Source organism: Pelecanus crispus, chromosome 11 (genome assembly GCF_030463565.1).
Source record: "Pelecanus crispus isolate bPelCri1 chromosome 11, bPelCri1.pri, whole genome shotgun sequence".
Classification (NCBI taxonomy): Eukaryota; Metazoa; Chordata; class Aves; order Pelecaniformes; family Pelecanidae; genus Pelecanus; species Pelecanus crispus.
Genome location: NC_134653.1, coordinates 16949130 through 16966817, shown reverse-complemented (window position 1 = coordinate 16966817; position 17688 = coordinate 16949130). Strand labels below are relative to the sequence as shown.

Genomic DNA, 17688 nt, shown 5'->3' with positions numbered 1-17688 from the left:
AACTAACCCAGAACTGTATTTTGAACATCTACCTTCCCATCTCCTGGAATAATTTTCACTTATAACTACAATGCAGCAAAAATATGAACGTACTTTGAAATTAAATTTAAAAACCTAAAACAATCCATTAAATGAATACAAAAACTATAGCTTGAAGTCTTGCTGTAAAAGTATGTAACTTAGCTCAGACAGCTGTACCAACAAGAAAATATTAAGACATGATCTTACCTTAGGGTCTTCAAGTCTGACCTCCTCAACCACAGCCACATCCCCATCTTCATCAGTGGAATGAGCACAGGTGGAAAGACTGGACTCCTGCTTTAGAGTTTCCAAAGTAGAACTCTCCACTGAAACTTTTTCTGGGAGCTCTTCGGGCTCTTCCAGAATTTGAGGGGAAGGCAGCTTCTTCCCCTGAGACTTCACAGCTGTTGGCTTTGAGCCTGGTTTAAGAGTAAGCAGCCTTTTAATTGTTCTGCTTTTACAGTTTCCTTTAAATGTTTGAATTCTCTCTCCATAAGAGGTCTTTCCCCATCCACCCACGTAACTACTTAAAAGCATTCTGCTATATTTTTTATATATTCTTCTACCCTGCTGGAAGCAGTGGTTTGATCTTGAATGGCTGCATTGAGCCTCCAAAAGTAAAGTTTAAGAAAAGTGAACTCCCTGTCATCAAATAATTCTCTCCATGCAGAAGCCATTTCATAAGCAGACTTAGAAAACCACGAAGGGCCAGATTAGCTTATCCAGAAACTGCTGTCTGAAGAACGGAGAATTTCTGTGACAAAGATTCTCAAGTTCTGCCAGAAACCTGACTTTTCTGACTCAAAGCAGAATGAGAACAAGGTTTTAGTACTACTGCAAAGATAATCTACATAAGAAATGGAGATCTGTTCTCCTCTCTTCCCTTGGAGTTTATCAGAGAAGTTGTAAGAACATTCAAATAGTTAAAATAAATAAAACAACAACAACAAAAAAATCATCATATCCTCTTTAAAATGTCCCCAAAAGGTTGGTAGGTTTCACATTAAGATGTTCCAAATAACTAAAGAAAAAGATGAAGCAATTAGCTTCATGAGATGACATTTTTGTTACACTATGCTTAGGTGAGTAAGGCTGTGGGTCAAGTCATCCCAAGCCTATTGCTACTTGAAAGTAGTTAGTTACTGTCTTAATCTGGTCTCAGACAAGAAGTCAGTATTACTCTATTTAAAGTCATCCCACTTGAAGGTTTGCATCAGTACATGAACATATACATATTTTGCAGAGACTCTAAGTCTCAATACCAGCAATACCATCTGAATTACCAGCATTTCCAACGGAAAAAAAAACCCCACTGCTAAAAGGGGAAGAATTTGTATATGTTACAATTAAAAAAAAAAAAAAAAAGGTTAACTGGCTGGTCTGTCAGCTCCTGTGCTACTTCCCACATCTAAGATGACATTTACATACCCCATGGAATGAAATTATGCATTTTAATGAGAGGCACAGCCCACCTTTTTCCCTAGTGAAGAAGAAATAAAATATTTCAAGAAATACAAAGTGTGTTCAAATCCCTTCTGAAGTCTTCAAAGACTTTAAAAGCTAAAGCTCTGCGAAGATGGTGCTCTCTGATGGGCATAGCCTGAGCTGTAAGATATTTTGAAAAACAGAGTCCAGAACAGATAGCTCGTCAGTTCATCACAGAACATCCAAGGCAGATATAAAATTTACCCAAGGATGCTGTTTCTCTCAGCAGCTTAAGCCAACCTGACTGCTAGCTACCATGGTCTCACCACTATGCTCGTTTTTTGCCACACAGTCCTGCCACCTTCCTTGCAACAGTTTGGGAATTTGTCTGACCCTTTGCAGAATCATTTCAGCTCTTCAAGCCACCAGAAAAATAACTGAATATCCAAGGAGCAAGGTGTGTAAGCCCATTTCATTTGCATGGGGAAAAGGGGCAAAATGACATAGGGGTAAGGAGAAGCAGACTGTCCCAGTGATTAGCGATAGTCAGAAACATTCTTTGATGCACACAAACACCAGAGCAGAGACTACCACACCTACAGTATTCTGAAACATAACACTTTTGGTGGAAAGAACATCAAAAAAGCATGGAAATAATCAAATAAGTGTAAAAATAAATATATGATCAAAAACTTTAATCTAATTTAGCTAATAGCTAAATAGTATATGATTTTTTTCATTAATAAAAGGATCCATAAGAAAAATGCAAGGTTCTTTCCAAATTGCAGAATCATGATCTACCTTTAGCTGGTGTTGACTGATGGGTATCATCTTGGAAACTTAATTTCAACAGAGAACCAGCGTTGGCCTTCTGACATTTTCCTCTTTTCTTGCCAGCTTTCCCTTCTTCATTGTCAGACTCCGAGACCAAAGTATCATCATCTCCAGGAGATGCATCTTCCACAGGTGGAGAACCTTCTGGCACTAGAGCCAAAGTAACTGTAGCTAACTGCTCGCTCCTAGCCTTCTCTCTCTCAAACTGACGGTTTAAATCGCTCTCCTCTGCAAAAATGTATGAAATATACTTTGTTGTTCTTTGCCGACCTTCATCCTCCATAAAACCCTAAGGAAATAGTTGGAACATTATTTTACCACCTTACTTCTCCATTCTTGCAGTCTGTTCTCGAGCATCAACAGTGGGAAAATTTTCTAACTGTTCTCCCCTCACATGAAAAGATATCATGTTATTATGTTTTTTTCTAAATAACAAAAATGTTGACTAACCTTAACATATAGAAATCAAAAGAAATACCATGCTTGAAAAAGAAATAAATCTGCATTACCTGCATACTAGAATGAAATGCCTATAGTATGTGGAATGTAGAAAAGTCTAAGGAAGAACAAACTACATGTATTCAGACTGGAAATAAATGTTTTTCAGAAAAATAACTGCAATGTAGAAGTTACCAGAGTGAATCAGACTTAAGTATAACTGCTGATGTGCTGCCTACTACAAGAGGTGCTTTCAAGTATCTAGAAACTCAAACACTTAGTCTATCAATAAGGAAAGATTTAATCTTCACAGCTGACTTCGGAAAAAGCATGTTTACATATTCCAATGGTTTATATAGTTTGTTTGCTTTTAATTCTACAGAACTTTTTACCAAATGACAAGATCTTAGTAAAAAAAATTTCTCTGTTAAGGGAAGATGGCAATTATCCTGCCTTCATGGAAAGGGGCAGGTGCATGTGAGAAATGATAGCTGAATTTATTTGGTTTGTTGAAATGAAAAACAACATTAAAATATCTGGAAATAAGTAGTTTAATCACCATAACCTCTACAAAAGTAACTTTTTTTTTTCAGAATTTACTGCTATTTAAGTAGACTGATGATTTTAAACGTAGAGGGTTTCTGACAAGATCTTTCAGTAGAGGATCTTGCAAAATAGAAGTTGTCTTATAGTAAAAAATTAAGCAAAGTGGCTATTTTGAGTTGAGAGACATTTATGCTCATGTCCATAAAGTACCAGCCCCCAGGTCATCTGGTTACCACTGATTACAGTGAATGACTTAGGTAAGTGGGTGAGGACAGGTGAAGCAGGGTTGAGGCTCATTTCTCTGCCCTGTCTCTTTTTGGAGGGCAGACCTGCTTCATGGTGCAGCGAACAGTGTTTCTCCGGAATGCTGTGAAGCAGTGTCCGACAGAATCCTACCTGCTGATGTGGATCACCAGAATGTGCACTCGATATAGACAGCAAAATGCAGCCACGTGCATTTTCCCCCACGATCTTTATTACTTAAGCACCCAATCGCAAACCAATGTAAAATACTTGTTACATCTGGTCCAGCAAACTATTAAGTGTCAAGGCAGCTAACCAGGAAACAATGAAGAAAAGATACGCAAGAAAAGCAGATATATTACATTCCCACAACTAGGCCTAGTCCTCAGATTACAGTACGTTAAAATTTGAATACTTTCTGAACACTTCTCTTATATACCTTTTCCTCAACTGAAGTCATACTGGTCATACTCTTTTCAATCTTACCAGGACTCTTTCATTGGCAATTCTCAAATCCCTACATTTCTATTGCCTGAGGTTAACAATGTCATAACAAATTGCCACAGTAACCACAATTGTATCGCCAGTTTGAATAAGCATCTAGATTATTTTATTTTAACCTTACCTTGACAACTTTGTACCTCTCCAGAAGACGACAGAGCATCCTTGCTTCTAGCTTTCCCACATTCATAGCCAAGCGAATTTCTGCCTGAGAAATACCTTTGGTTCCCCTGCTTTCAACTGTTTCAGAAAGGAAAACCAGAAAACATCTCAGGAAAATAACCTGACTGAATTATATATACATACATTTCTACATATGCTTATATTTGCTCCGAACAACTGTACATGCCAGAATATAAAATTTAACATTCATCACTAACAACTAGACATTTTCAGACATACACAATATACAGTCAAATCCTGTCATAAACCACAATTTTACGTAAAGCAGTCCCCCAGCAGAATAAGGTTTGAAGGTGATAGCTTCAGATTAAAAGCAAGAGTGAATTTTTCCCGACAGCTTTCCACAGTCAGCTATTAATTTCTCCATTATGAAAGGAAAAGAGGTAGGAGAGAAGAAGCAACACTGTTTTCTTCACCACCTTTTCTCATCCCACCACAATGTCCCGCTTCTACAATGCTGTCTTCTTTTGGTGGCATTGAATAGTTGATAAGCTTCCAGGGATGCGATAACAGGTGGCAGCACCTATAGCTCCAGTCTAATCTGAACATAAAGCTGATTTTTTCCATGAAAAAATCACACTTTCTGATACATAAAAACCAATCAGAACTTTAAAAACCCTGCTACAATATATACCTTTCTTTTATACATACAAGTAGTAAGAAGGCAATAGGAAAAATATTTAGCATGCCTTACTACATCACCTACTTAGCTCATAAGCCTGGGTGAGCATATCCCTTTCACAAACAATATCCACAGGCTGAACAGCTTTTGTGATGATCTCTTCATCATCATCATCATGATAATCTTCCATTTTCTTCCGAAATTCCTTTAGTAATTTAAGGCAACGGACCATGACATCAGTCCCTGTGAACATGAATGTTAGTAACAATTCTTAACAAAATGCAGGGTGTGTGCACGTTTAAACCATTTTCTTTCTTTCAGCAGCACATAGTAGTAGTGCAATGGGGAACAAATGACCAAAGACTACTGCTTATTTCCAGGAAAGGTTTGCAACAGCTTTTCCCTATATACCAGTATGTCAAAATACTGACTAACTGAATTTTTGAGGTGGTCCCAACCTTCGCATCTGTGTCAACATTAGGACTGCCCAATACAGTGATTTATGGGTGGAGTGGAAAACACTGCAGTAACAAGAGAAATTTCAATAGTACAAATAAATCAATGAAAGGAGAAGTGCTGATCCACAGTATTACATCTTCAGAACACATACCTAACTGCGATATTACTCACTGGGTATAAAACCCCTCCTTTCTTTCTACAGACTCAAAGCATCTTTTACTTGCTATAAATGCAAATCACATAATGAAAGAGAACCAGACATTTGAAGATACAGGAAACTACCTGGCTGCAAAACTGTTCCTTAACACAAGATTGCCTTTCCTCAGCAAGTGATCAAAGTGACACCAGTTGGTGGGTCCTATCAGCTGCTGCTGCCAGTTCCCAATATTTAAAAATCCCAGGACTTAAAAGAACTGTCAGCTTATCATGTCCTACCGCCTTCTTCTATATTTGTATGCATGCATGTTGGAGAAAGCATACACCAAGCAACTAGCATCCTGAAGAAAAGGATCAAATAGAAGAGTCCTACCCCATCCAGTAAGCTCTTACAGGATAACTAAAATGTACAGTTATGTTGCACAGTTCCAACATCACTATGAGAAGAGGTTCTTCTTAGCCTTTGTCTGCTGATTCCACAACACATGCTATCAGTTATATTATGGATGCTCTATATGCAACCATGTATGAGCAGCTAAGCTTCTAGATTTCTTGTCCAACATCCTAACCTACTCTCTGCACTTAGGGAATGGCTAGGTTTGTTAACATGTATGGTGTGCTATAATTATATGCAACGAAAATGGAGACACAAAAACTAAGGTTCTTGTATAGAAGGACAGAACTCACTGCTGCCCACCAGCCACATGAATCTCATACATGATTCAGTTCCACATCATAACATGTTACTGTGCACTGGCTGTGCTGTAGTAACTCTCCACCTACTTTACCCTTCTGGGATCTCACACCCTTCTGGGATCTCACAGAAGAGTGGGGACGGATGACTTCAGGAGAGCTGTAGCGATCCTGCTCCCCGCTATAAGGATGACCTGCTATCATCAGTGTCATTCAACTCCCGCTGAACAATTTAATAGACCAGTGGTAAGCTAGAACTAAGTTACTGTACATTGTCAGCTTATAAAGTTGCAGCGATTCAGGAGCTACTGCAGAAGTAGCCAATTCATCCTGCAGCCGTGAGTAGGAACATCTACAGCCATCTCTACTCCTCTGGTACATCCCTACTGTGAAAAATGCCATGTGAAAGCTTTAGTTGAAATCATTAAGGATTCAGTCAATGAATTTTATCTTTTATATATATATGATCAGTTACTGAAGGCTAGCTGACATGAAGTTAATCCATACTAACTTAATAATGTGACTGAGCTCCAGGCCAGATGATTCCATTATTTTTCCTCCACCTGAATCCTTTCCCTGCCAGTATCCTAAGATACTGCTCAATATAGTAATTAAGTGCTGACATTTTGGTAGGGCTGCAGGCACTGTTATCGCATCCTCTGTATATCTACAGCCCATTAATTTTTACTTGAAGCAGTTATTTTGGAAAAAAAAAAACCCAAAACCAAACCAAAAAAAAAAACCCCAACAAAACCAAACCAAAAAAAACCCCAACCAACCAGAAAAAAACAAACCCCAATGAATTCTTTTTACTTGAGCTCCTGCTGCCCAATAATGTGCTTCCCACAGCAGATGCTCTGGCTTCATCCTCAGCGTCCCCCACATATTTCTATCTGCTTTTCTGTATAACTCCAGAGATTAACCTATCTTGATCTCTGATGAAAATCAGCTATTATTAATTCATCCTAGTTTAATACCTAGTGTTTTTGAAGGCATTTATGTGGATTTTCTGCTTTTACATCTTTATGATGGAATCATCGTTCAAGTGAAAGATTCATCAGGTGCCATTTTTCATGACAAACTTAAGTAGTAAATGCAGTTGCCATTGTGCCAATCTATGACAAAACATGAAACATCTACGGCCCTGTGGATTGCCACCAAATTTATAAATGAACTTGTATTTTCTTGTCTTCTAAGTAAATACTTTAATTGGAAGTTAGATGTTTTTACTACTGGTTATAAACTCTTATCTTTTCGGAATACTACCTAGTCTTCTGGGTTTTATTTGCAAATGTCTTCAGCTGATTAGAACACCTCTGAAACTTAATTCAGTGTGAGGAAGTATGAACAAATATAACCTGGTGCAATACTACTCAAAGACAGTGTAAGAGACAACCTAGGTTTTTCTCGATGACAATGCTAAATGGTGTGACTAAAGGTATTCCTGTTGTACAAGCCACTGTATGTTGAGACACTTGCTCAAGCAAGAAATACATTAACTACTATGTACAATACATATTTTGTAAGAATTTGATAATTTTTCCCATATATTTTATTGTATACGGATCCATTATAGAATATTTTTAAGGATCTCCACTGCTGTCTTGAAACTCTAAACTTAAATGAATTCTCCTGTGTAAAACTCCTTCTGATGTTCTTATAGGAAGGACATGGACCTGTATATTTGATGACAAATGAACTCATTCAATCATTCCCTTATTTCTCTGAACTGTGCTAGACGCTGTACCTACTTCTGGCCACTATTCCCTGTTCATAACACAATTTCCCTAAAGAGAGATTTCCTTCCCCCAGGCTTAAAAGATTTGAAGGAATTTGTTGTCTTATCAAGAGCCTTAATCCAACTTCATGTAACTGGCATTCACTTTTGTCTTCTTGAAGTTCTCACATTTTTATTGGCTCTTTCACTTCTTCCTTTATGATCACTCCTATTCACAAAGACTATATAAATTGTAATGTTTAGTTCATATCAGATTCCCCCCCGTGCCCAAACAGTTCACTACATCTCTGAAAAACATGCTGTTCATCTTTTAGAACTATTATCTTTTTAACCCTGGCAAATCTGCCTCTTAGGATTTTCTGTGATTAAAGACTTGGTTTAGATTTCCTTAAGCAATTGCATTAATTCCATTGGTGATACTATCCTTCCTCATACTTTCTATTATTACTTGTTGTAGTTTTTTCCCCACACAAGTTTTATCCGCACCTTTTCCTAAGAGCAGCTGCTTTCTTTTGCTCCCTTTCTTCATGCTGTTCTGCTCTTTGTCTTTCCATTACACGTTTGGAAGTTATCAGCAGTTCTTGCAAAGCTACTTACTTTGAATTCAAAGGCGGTTATGCATTAAACTATCACTCAGTAGATTCAAAAAACTAATTTTTTGAATAGTAGTTGCTGGCTATGTTGCTTACTTAAAGAATTCCAAGGTAGCCCTCTAGAAGCTTACTTTCATAATTTGATATGAAACTTTCCAGAGAAACTTTGCATTCTGATTACATTCAGCAAAAGTCATAATCTCACAAAAGCCGTAACTAAGTTGATCTGTTTCTTTAGCTTCTTATTTCATAATGGTCTTTTTTGTTTTATATAACTTTTTATATATTTTTTTCAAGTTTATTGACTTGTCATTCAACTTCAACCCGAAAGGTCAGCAGACTGCTCTTTGTCCCTACTCTCTGTATTGGCTTCAGCAATCTTACTAGGAGTCACAATCCACTGAAACAGCTGACATCAATATACAACAAACTTGCCTGCATCCATTTCTTAAAGACCTGGAACAAATGCTTAATTCAAGGGGGCTGCAGTGTTCTAGCTTTATTAACACAGTTCTCCACATAATTGCATAGACACATTTTCACTTACACATCTTTTAATTTAAGATTTGAAGCTTACAGATAGAATGGCATCAATGTAATTACATAAAAAGGAAGCAAAATATGGTTCTTGTTACCTTTCTTTGTCTTGTAGGGTCCTCCATCAGGGTGTATATCTTGTAATGGGATGGATATTACCTTGGCTAGGCCAGCATTCATCATATATTGATAGAGACGTTTGAAAGTTCTCTCACAAAGACCCTAATGCAAAGAGAAATGGCAAAAGTCATTGTAGCCCCAAAGTCTCACCTCTAGGTGATTAGTATCAAAGACATTCATACTACCTGTTCTTAAAACACAGTATTTTGGGGTACGATATCAAGGAAGGATCTTAAAAGCTTGCTAATGCAGACACCAGGCAGAGCATGAGATAATTCTGGATTGTGTTCTATCCCTCCGACTCTACCACCCAAACAAGCAGCAGCAACCAGCAGCAGTATCATGCATTAAGAATTGCATGATGATATCCAGTAATAAAACTCTTCTGAAACTGTGGATCGAATAGAACTCCTTCCTTATCACAAACAGCAACAGTAACTTGACCTAGTAGGTTAAGATCCTTCTTTTGATACCCTACCCCAAAATACTGTGCAACTTTAAAAAACAGGTTGTATGAATGACTGCCTTTGATACTAATCATCTAGATTCTACAGGAGTGAGAATTTGAAAGAGCATAATGAATCTCACCAATTCTTCCCTCAAGTTTCCTAATGTTTCCATCTGGTTTGAACGAGCACTTAGCATAATTGAGAGCTTCTCCATCAGAATATCATATTTGCTCCTCCTAACCAAGAAAAGAAAGTTATTTTACATGTCAGCATGCACATAACTTTATAAACATGAGTTGTACCTTTACAAAATGTCAGTCACTAGAGAAAGTATGCTGAAGTGTTCTCAGACTGTTTTAGGAAATACAGTTTTCGTTTCCTTCTGTGAATAGCCCGTGAGAGAATTTGTCACTAAGAAGAGATCCCAACTGAGGGAACAGTGACTAAGCCCAGGCTGTTACTTCATTGGCAATCCACAGAAGCACAAGTTCTAATCATAAACAAGACAGGAAAACAACAACAACAACAGACTATTAGAAATGTGTTTGAAGTGAGAACACTCAAAATAACAGAATGATGAGTGCTACAATAAGAAGAGTTAGGCTTATGTAGGCACGTGACAGGCACTAGTATACCCTATTATTTACAGCCTCAAGACAAGTAAACTTTAACTGTCCAGCACCTGGAAGAGGAGTAAATAAAGAAGTTGAGAAGGGTCAGTTCCAGGAAACTTTGATGGTTCTGTGACAACATAGCAACTTTCATCACAGTAAAAGGTCACAGTCTAACCAGGAGATCTTTAAAACATCTGAGTGGTACATACCTATCAACATGAAAGCGAGTCAGAAGTAGAAGAATTGAGTGTTGCTGTGCTCCACTTGGTAGTCTTATGACATGGGACTGCATTGTTATGAGACCATTTCTGTCCAATACTCTTCGGTGATAATGAATTTTTCCAGCATCCACTCTAAAGGAAAGGTGGCAAGCTATCTATAGGCATAGGAACTTCTGCAAATAAATTCTAATTATCCAGTATCCCAAAACACTTTACGTAAACTACCTATGGTCTTAGCAACATATGTTTTGTTAATTTTGAAAGTGACAATCTCAAAATTAGGAAGTGCCAAAATTAAGATAACCTGTGAAATTGATTTTCACAGTTAATCCAATTAAACAGAGAGAAATACTTCTAATTTTAACCTACAGTCTCTATGCACAATGACAGTGTCATGACATGGTTTGATGACACAGCTGAACCAATATTGTATCCCCATGCCCTCTTTCTCACTCCTGGCTACACTACAATCGCTGCACCCCTTATAATAGCTCCAGTGTTCATCCCACTCCTTGGTGAGCTGACTCAGGGCACTGAACTGACAGAGAAGTATCCACAAAAGATTTCCCCTCCACCCCCATCACCTTAGTTACCTAAAAGAGCTTCCTAAGTGGCAAAAAACAATGCCAGTGTGATTTGCAAGCTGCATACGCTTCACGTCCTAAGAGCAGTGAATCCTTAACAGCAATGCTAATGCTCTCCAGCACTGCAATACAAAACCAGATGTTCCCTAGGAGGCTGTGTAATATTCCTCCATCAAAACACATGGTCTAGTTTGGTAGCTGGTAACTCAGGCTCCCGTTCAGGTCATATAGAGGAAGATGTTGCACAGGACAAATGCTGGGGACAAAAGGCGGGCATCCAAGAATCTCTTCAGAACTTGAGCAGAATAAGATGCTTACTCATCAGTTTAGAAAAGGAAATGAAAATCATTGTTCTGGCCCAAATTTGAAGAAAGAGTGATTTAGAGAAAGCAAGAATTTCCACAAATTAGAAACTTGTGTAATGACCCAATAGACAATCTCTGGTTCCATGAGAAAATATCAGGAAGTATAATGAACTCAAGGAAGAGACCAGTATACTTCTAGCAATACAGGCTCCAAGAACCAAGTGCTCCTGGTAGTAAGGATGAGACACTACCAACACAGATATGAGTTTAAATGAATACACAGGAATTCTTAAGTGTATCTCTATAATATATCTATATCTATATCTATAATATAATCTTTATAAATAACGAGTGGAAACTTATTAGCTTTGATTTAACTCATATAGCAAGATACAAACTTACTTGAAAGCCCCACTGTGAAGGTCCCTCTGAAGCTCTCCTTGCCACCTAGCACGACCTAAACGTTCCAATATACAGTAGGAGAAGTCAGGGAGTTTTAAGTCAGGGTCCCCCTCCCAGCCTATTAAAGCTCTGTAACGCTGGTCCTGGGAAGCGACAATGACTAGTTTCTCGCCCCATCTAAGAAACAGAAGGGAAAGTAATAAATTATTATTAGTTCCATAAAAACAGAGAGATCAATCACTTCCCCCCAAACACCATTCTTGATATAATCTGCACAAACTGAGTGAGGACTAAATTTTAAAGCTTATGTTAAAAATCTTTTAATGCCAGATATAAGGATTTCACTCACTTTTCAACAGCTTCTATATAAGTATAACAAGGCTGCAAATCCTTCCTCCTTATTTGATCAGTGATATCTACTCTCTCTTTAAAATACTGGCAGGAACCTTGTATGCCATCTTTATTATCCAAAATCATGTGGACAGGATAAATATCATCTGAAGGAACAGGATCTCTTTTGGTTTCCAGTATTCCTGTTTCAAGGTCTATTTCTTCATACCTGAAATTAAAGCAGAGAACCAACATTTAACCAAGCAAGGGGAATTTGGAACTGAAGTATAAGATTGTCACAAACAATGCTGATACCTCTATGAAATATCTTGGAAAAACAAAACTCTTTCAAAACCTCAAAGCTGGAAAAACACAAAGAGCAGAGTCGCACTCCTCGAGTATGACCAAACCTTATCAACAAGCAGAATGTACGAGGCAGGAGGAGTGGAATACATTTCTTGATCTTCAAAAATTCAAGTATATTGAAGTGGTGGGTACAAAAGAACCATATATAAATACTAGTTTACAGAAAAGGAAAACAACTGGTACATCCACCCCGATGAACTGGAACATATAAATTCTGCTTGTACCTAAGTGGTAAACAGTCATTAGAACGGAAATCTAGCCAGGACTCCTATACAGCTCTCCTAAGTAGCAGGCTTCAAAACCACGCTCCGCCTCGCCTGCCGTCAACCAGCTACTGAAGCGTTCTTTCAGCAAAACCTGAGTGGCTCCAGAGAACGAGCAGAGGCAGCCAGCGGGGCGGCTGGAGAACCAGGCCCGAGTCATCCCCGGCAGAGGACCAAGCCCTCCCCGAGCGTCCTGCGGGGCACCCCGCCCGGCGGGAAGGGGAAAGCGCGGCGGCCTGCGAGAGGGGGCGGCTCGGCTCGGTGGGGCAGGGAGCGCCGTCCCCGCCGGAGCTGCCCTCACCGGTCGTACAGGCGGAGCGGCGGGCGCGCCCGCGGCAGCAAGTAGAAGCTGATGCCGGGCTGGGCGCTGAGCGCGGCCCACAGGAGCTGCTGCGTGACGGGCTCCAGCGGCAGCGGGAAGGGCGGCGTGCGGGCGCCCAGGCGGAGCCACAGCGCGTCCGGCGTGATGCCGTCCAGCCCCTCCAGGGCCACCTCGTCCAGCAGCGCCCATAGCGCCTCCATCCCCCGCCGCCGCTTCCGGGTGTAGGCTGTCGCGCCGGAAGTGAGGACAGCGCCGCGACGGTAACCAAGGAAACGCACAAACAGGGCAGCGGCGGCGCGGCCTGGCCCGGCCTTTGCTCGCCGCCGTGCCGGCCGAGCTGCTGTGGGGTCTTCGTCCGGCGGGCGCTCCGCCCCCGCGTTTCTCCTGAGTCCGGTGCCTGCCGGCGCCGCAGAGGCAAAGCGCAGGGAGCCCGAGCCCGAGCCCCTGCTCTGTCCTTCGGGAGATCTGTCCGTTCAGCCCTAACGCTGCGTTACCTCAGAGAGGGCGCGGGAACGGGCAGTGTTTTAGCAGAGATACTCTGCAGTCGGTAAGAGACAAAATACGGGGTTTCTTTTTTTTGGTACAGAACTAAATTAAATGTTTTGGCGGCAAGTTTAAACTTCTGAGTGTATAAGAGGGCACTCTGCCACAACTTGCAGGAGCAACTCTGGGATACTTGGTGGGAATTGCTGGAAAAGTTCGTATTTCCTGAAAGGCAAGGAAGGTAAAATCTTTTTAATTAAACACTTTAAATGTATACAGCCTCTGCAGCGAGTATGTTCTAGAATTAACTGTCCTTATGAGCAGCAGCTATTCAAGAAAATCATCCTACAGTTGGGCTTTGGGCATGTCCCTTTCAGCTTGTGCCCCAGAATTGACTTGCTTGTCAATTCTTGGATTATAAACTCATTATAGCATATGCCTTCCATTTTTAGTATTTTTAGGCTTTTTAGTAGATTGTGAAGGGTTCTGAAAAATAAGTAAAACAAGTGACATTTCCTCTGTTCTTCAGGAATTTTATTTACTACACTGACAGTTTTATGCTTTGTTGAAGGAGGAACTTTTTTCAGTTTATAGCATTCTTGTCTATTGAGGGTGCAAACCCAGTAGTACTCTATAATAAATCATTTCTGTACTTAAGTGTGACAATTATATTCTCATTTCAGCTTTATATTAAGGACATGGTGACTGACTTTGATGAAAAACATGACGAATACTTGATATCCCTTCAGCAGAAAAACCGGTAAGATACAGAATTGTTACCACAATTGAGTATGTAAGATCCATTGTGTACTATCTAATACAGTATCTAATATCAGCAGTTGTGAATATTAGTTTAAAAACTTGGTTTTCAAACTTGTGATGCAAAGTCTGACTTGCTGTGTCTTAAAGTAGTCAGGTGATTCTCTTTTATTCCCTTTGCTAAGTCCATCAAAGTTCTTATTTCTAGAGGAGATCACAATATTTCTTCAGCATACTTTAAAATATAGATAAATTTATTAATAAAATAGTTATTGTTTCCATGGCTTACAGGGAAGGTTTTTGTTTATAGAGCAAGAGGTTCTAGATTCAGAAGTAACTGGCAGCTCACACTATGTGAGGATATTGTTATGAGGCAAGGTTTTTATGTTGTCAGAAATACAGGAAATTGCATGCAAAAGTTGCTAAAGTTAGCTATCCAAAGTCAGGTTCTGCTAAGGTGGGAGATAAGGACATCTAGGTTGCTTTTGCAAACTTCAGTATCTTTCAGACAAGTTTAAAGCATTTCTTTTAATCTTTGTTCATACGAACCTTCCTGTCATTGTACCCTAGACAGATGGATTTCATAGGTTAATTCAGACGGGTCTACAGAACTTTCTTGCTAGATTCCGTCCTTTACCACAAGCCATAGGATTTTTACTCAAAGCCTACAACAAACTGAATTGTTTGGTGAAAAGACAAAAAAAAAACGTACAAAAGCCACAGTTGTATTAGAAGAACAGCCAGTTTTTTTGAACATGAGTTTCTTTCGTATATAGTCTCCTAAAGCAGTTTTAGGAAAGGATAAAACCAAGTTATTTCATGATTGAAACAACTTGCATCCTTATTGTCGCAGCTCTAATTCTGAATTTTGGTGGAGACAAATGCCACTGAATTATAACATGACAAGCAGGTGGCAACTGTACCTTTCAGAAGAGGCATGCTTCCGGTATTGGACATAACTGGCAGTTTTGGATAGTGGAGGCTGCAGAGTAGCCTGTGTGGGAGCAGGTCAGGTACTGCCCTGGGCCAGTCACAGCCAGTCCTGCTGGATCCAAAACTAACAGAAACAGCCCATCATGTACCAAAACATCGCCAGTCAGAGCAGCCTGGGGTGGATTTAAGAGAGTGGTGGCTGCAGGGGATGGGTTGCTCCTGTGGAGGCATGCTGCCTAGAGGAGTGCTGGGGACACACTCTTGGAAAAAGGTGACTCGTGTTAGAACAGATACACCCCTGGGGGACTTTGGCCTGTGGATTGACCCACCCTGGTGTCAGAGGGAAACCAGGAAACACTGTGCACGGGCAGGCAGAAATTGTCACCCACGTGGCCCCAACCTCCTGGCCTGCATGTCACATCACCAAAGGAATTAGGATGGACTGAGTATAACCCATGTCAAAAGGAGGGAAGATGAGACTTGGAAGAGAGAGGGTAGGTGTTGCACTGAAATTGAGCCTGGGGAAGGGTGGGTTTTTTAATATTATTTTGACCAGACTTTAAATTTTCTGGTATCTGTAACTGCACTATTGATTCAGGGCTTTCCCTCTCAAGTTTCAAAACACAAATAATCTTTTTCTTATTTTTTTCTTGAAAAGAGTTCAACCATTTTTAAGCTTTCTGAAATTCTAAGTAAAACTCTTAAAAATTCTCAAGAAGAAAGGTTAAATATATACTAAATACTAAATGGAAAAAATAATGTGAAATGAGAAACAACATGGAAAAAAGTCTCAGAAGGGAGAGGCTTGGTCAAACTTCGTATGTCACAGCATGTGGGTACATTACAGAACAGGAACAGGTCCTGGAAGCTATATTCTAAAATTGTTATTTGAACTAGGAACATATTTTTCAGCTTTGTGACATCGTGTGTTTTTGTATTTATTGCTAATCTGACCATCTGTATATGCTGTGTAAGGATGAATTATTATCCTTTTTACTTCAGGGTACTGGGGCGTTTAAAAAGAAAGGATCCTATACAAATCAAACTGGAGCAGTTAGAACAAGGATTTTCTCTGTATCTGAATGGAGCTAATTCAGAGCTGAGAAATTACCGCAGAAAAATCAAGTCACGTGGCTACCTTAAAAATGAGACAAAGACTTCTGGGACAAATGGTGAGTTACATGAGTTTTACAGAGATTGCAGTCTAGAACTATTTTAAACATTTACTCATCAGGGCTGTAATTCAGTTGGTGAGGTTGGTGGTCAGGCTGTGATAAAGAGACAGCAACATTTGAGCTTAGTGGAATGCAATTCCATGGGACTCTTTCATCAGAGTACTTTGGTTGTATGTAAGGAATGGTCTCTGCAACACCCTATCAATTTCTCCATTGATCCCTAACTAATTCCAACTAATTTCCTTGCCATTTGTTAAGCAGTTATAACTAAAACTAGAAGGTTACAAATGTATATAAATTGGCAGTGTAAAATAATTGTCCGCCTTTGATACATAACACCATTCATAGACTTGAAGATCTGATGGACTTTAAGATCTGGTCTGGCTATCTAAGTCTGGTGTCCTGTACACAAATGACATTTGATGGCATAGGCTATAGTCAAATTATATGCAGTAAATGCTGCATTAAGCTCGTAAATTATGTTTAAGCTATCATAGTTGTCTTAAAAGGACAGCTAATCTTTATTTAAATATTTGAAATAAAGAAAAAAATATTTGAAGTAAAGAAAACCTACCATTTTCTGCCAGTGATTAGCTGGCTGCATTTAAAAATGTGTATTTTATTTGTAATTTAAGTCTGCCTGTCATAGAGAGCAACGTAGTGACAAGAATAATTTTGCATGTATGAAGGTATAAAGTGTGAGCTTACTGGCCCTCTAATCTATTTAGCATAATGAAAATAAAGTTGATTTCACTGAATACCCATCTAAAGCAGTTACCAACCTTAGTCTGTTATCCTCACGCTTGCCACAACCTGTCTTAGAGTGTGTTCTTTTAATCTGTTGCTGTGTAGATAGTGTCTGTTTAAGCTTTATTTTCACTTAAAAAATGAAGACAGAGAGTTTAAAAAGTTACTCAATATGATAATTTATTATGAATCAAAGTTTATTAATCTCAACAATACTGGAAACTAACTTTTCTTTCAGTAACTGTTCTAACCATGACTCTAAGCTCGATCTCTTTTTTTCTTTGTTTTCCTGCTACACTGAGTACATACTACTTGTTTTCAAGTTTAAGTGTGTTCAGGCTTAGCTGTCTGCTGTATAATTTCTTGCAGATTATACAGAATCAGCTAGTCACCTAGTTTCACTGTTCTATATGAAAGTAAAAACTGAGGCAAAAAAAAAAGAGGCAAAAAAGTTCATGTTCTGGAAGTTGGAAAAAGAAGGAAATGGTGTGCTCTGTCACACTAGGATGATACACCCTTAGGTAGCTAAAGAGGGTGTAAAACAATGTCTTTGACTTTTTGGTCCAAAAATTGTGGAGGCATATTGTGGCAGCAGCTATAATAGAACTCTGTCGAGAGAAATTTCC

General features: G+C 39.3%; 2 protein-coding genes across 6 annotated transcripts in view; one reads left to right on the top strand and one right to left on the bottom strand.

The window, feature by feature from the left end:
* Positions 1-13165, bottom strand: part of GTF3C1 (general transcription factor IIIC subunit 1) — a 44227-nt gene extending 31062 nt beyond the window's left edge. For all 3 annotated transcript variants that reach the window (XM_075718330.1, XM_075718331.1, XM_075718332.1), the window contains exons 1-10: positions 12945-13165; positions 12034-12243; positions 11685-11861; positions 10382-10525; positions 9698-9794; positions 9088-9211; positions 4898-5056; positions 4133-4248; positions 2248-2569; positions 229-440 (exon numbers count right to left, since the gene is read on the bottom strand). In XM_075718330.1, the coding sequence (XP_075574445.1) occupies positions 229-440; positions 2248-2569; positions 4133-4248; positions 4898-5056; positions 9088-9211; positions 9698-9794; positions 10382-10525; positions 11685-11861; positions 12034-12243; positions 12945-13165 (1782 nt within the window). The remainder of the gene's footprint in view (positions 1-228; positions 441-2247; positions 2570-4132; positions 4249-4897; positions 5057-9087; positions 9212-9697; positions 9795-10381; positions 10526-11684; positions 11862-12033; positions 12244-12944) is intronic.
* A 316-nt stretch (positions 13166-13481) lies between these two features.
* The window catches only part of KATNIP (katanin interacting protein), a 66842-nt gene continuing 62635 nt past the window's right edge, over positions 13482-17688 (top strand). For all 3 annotated transcript variants that reach the window (XM_075718399.1, XM_075718398.1, XM_075718401.1), the window contains exons 1-3: positions 13482-13512; positions 14132-14208; positions 16143-16312. In XM_075718399.1, the coding sequence (XP_075574514.1) occupies positions 14147-14208; positions 16143-16312 (232 nt within the window). In that variant the 5' untranslated portion in view covers positions 13482-13512; positions 14132-14146. The remainder of the gene's footprint in view (positions 13513-14131; positions 14209-16142; positions 16313-17688) is intronic.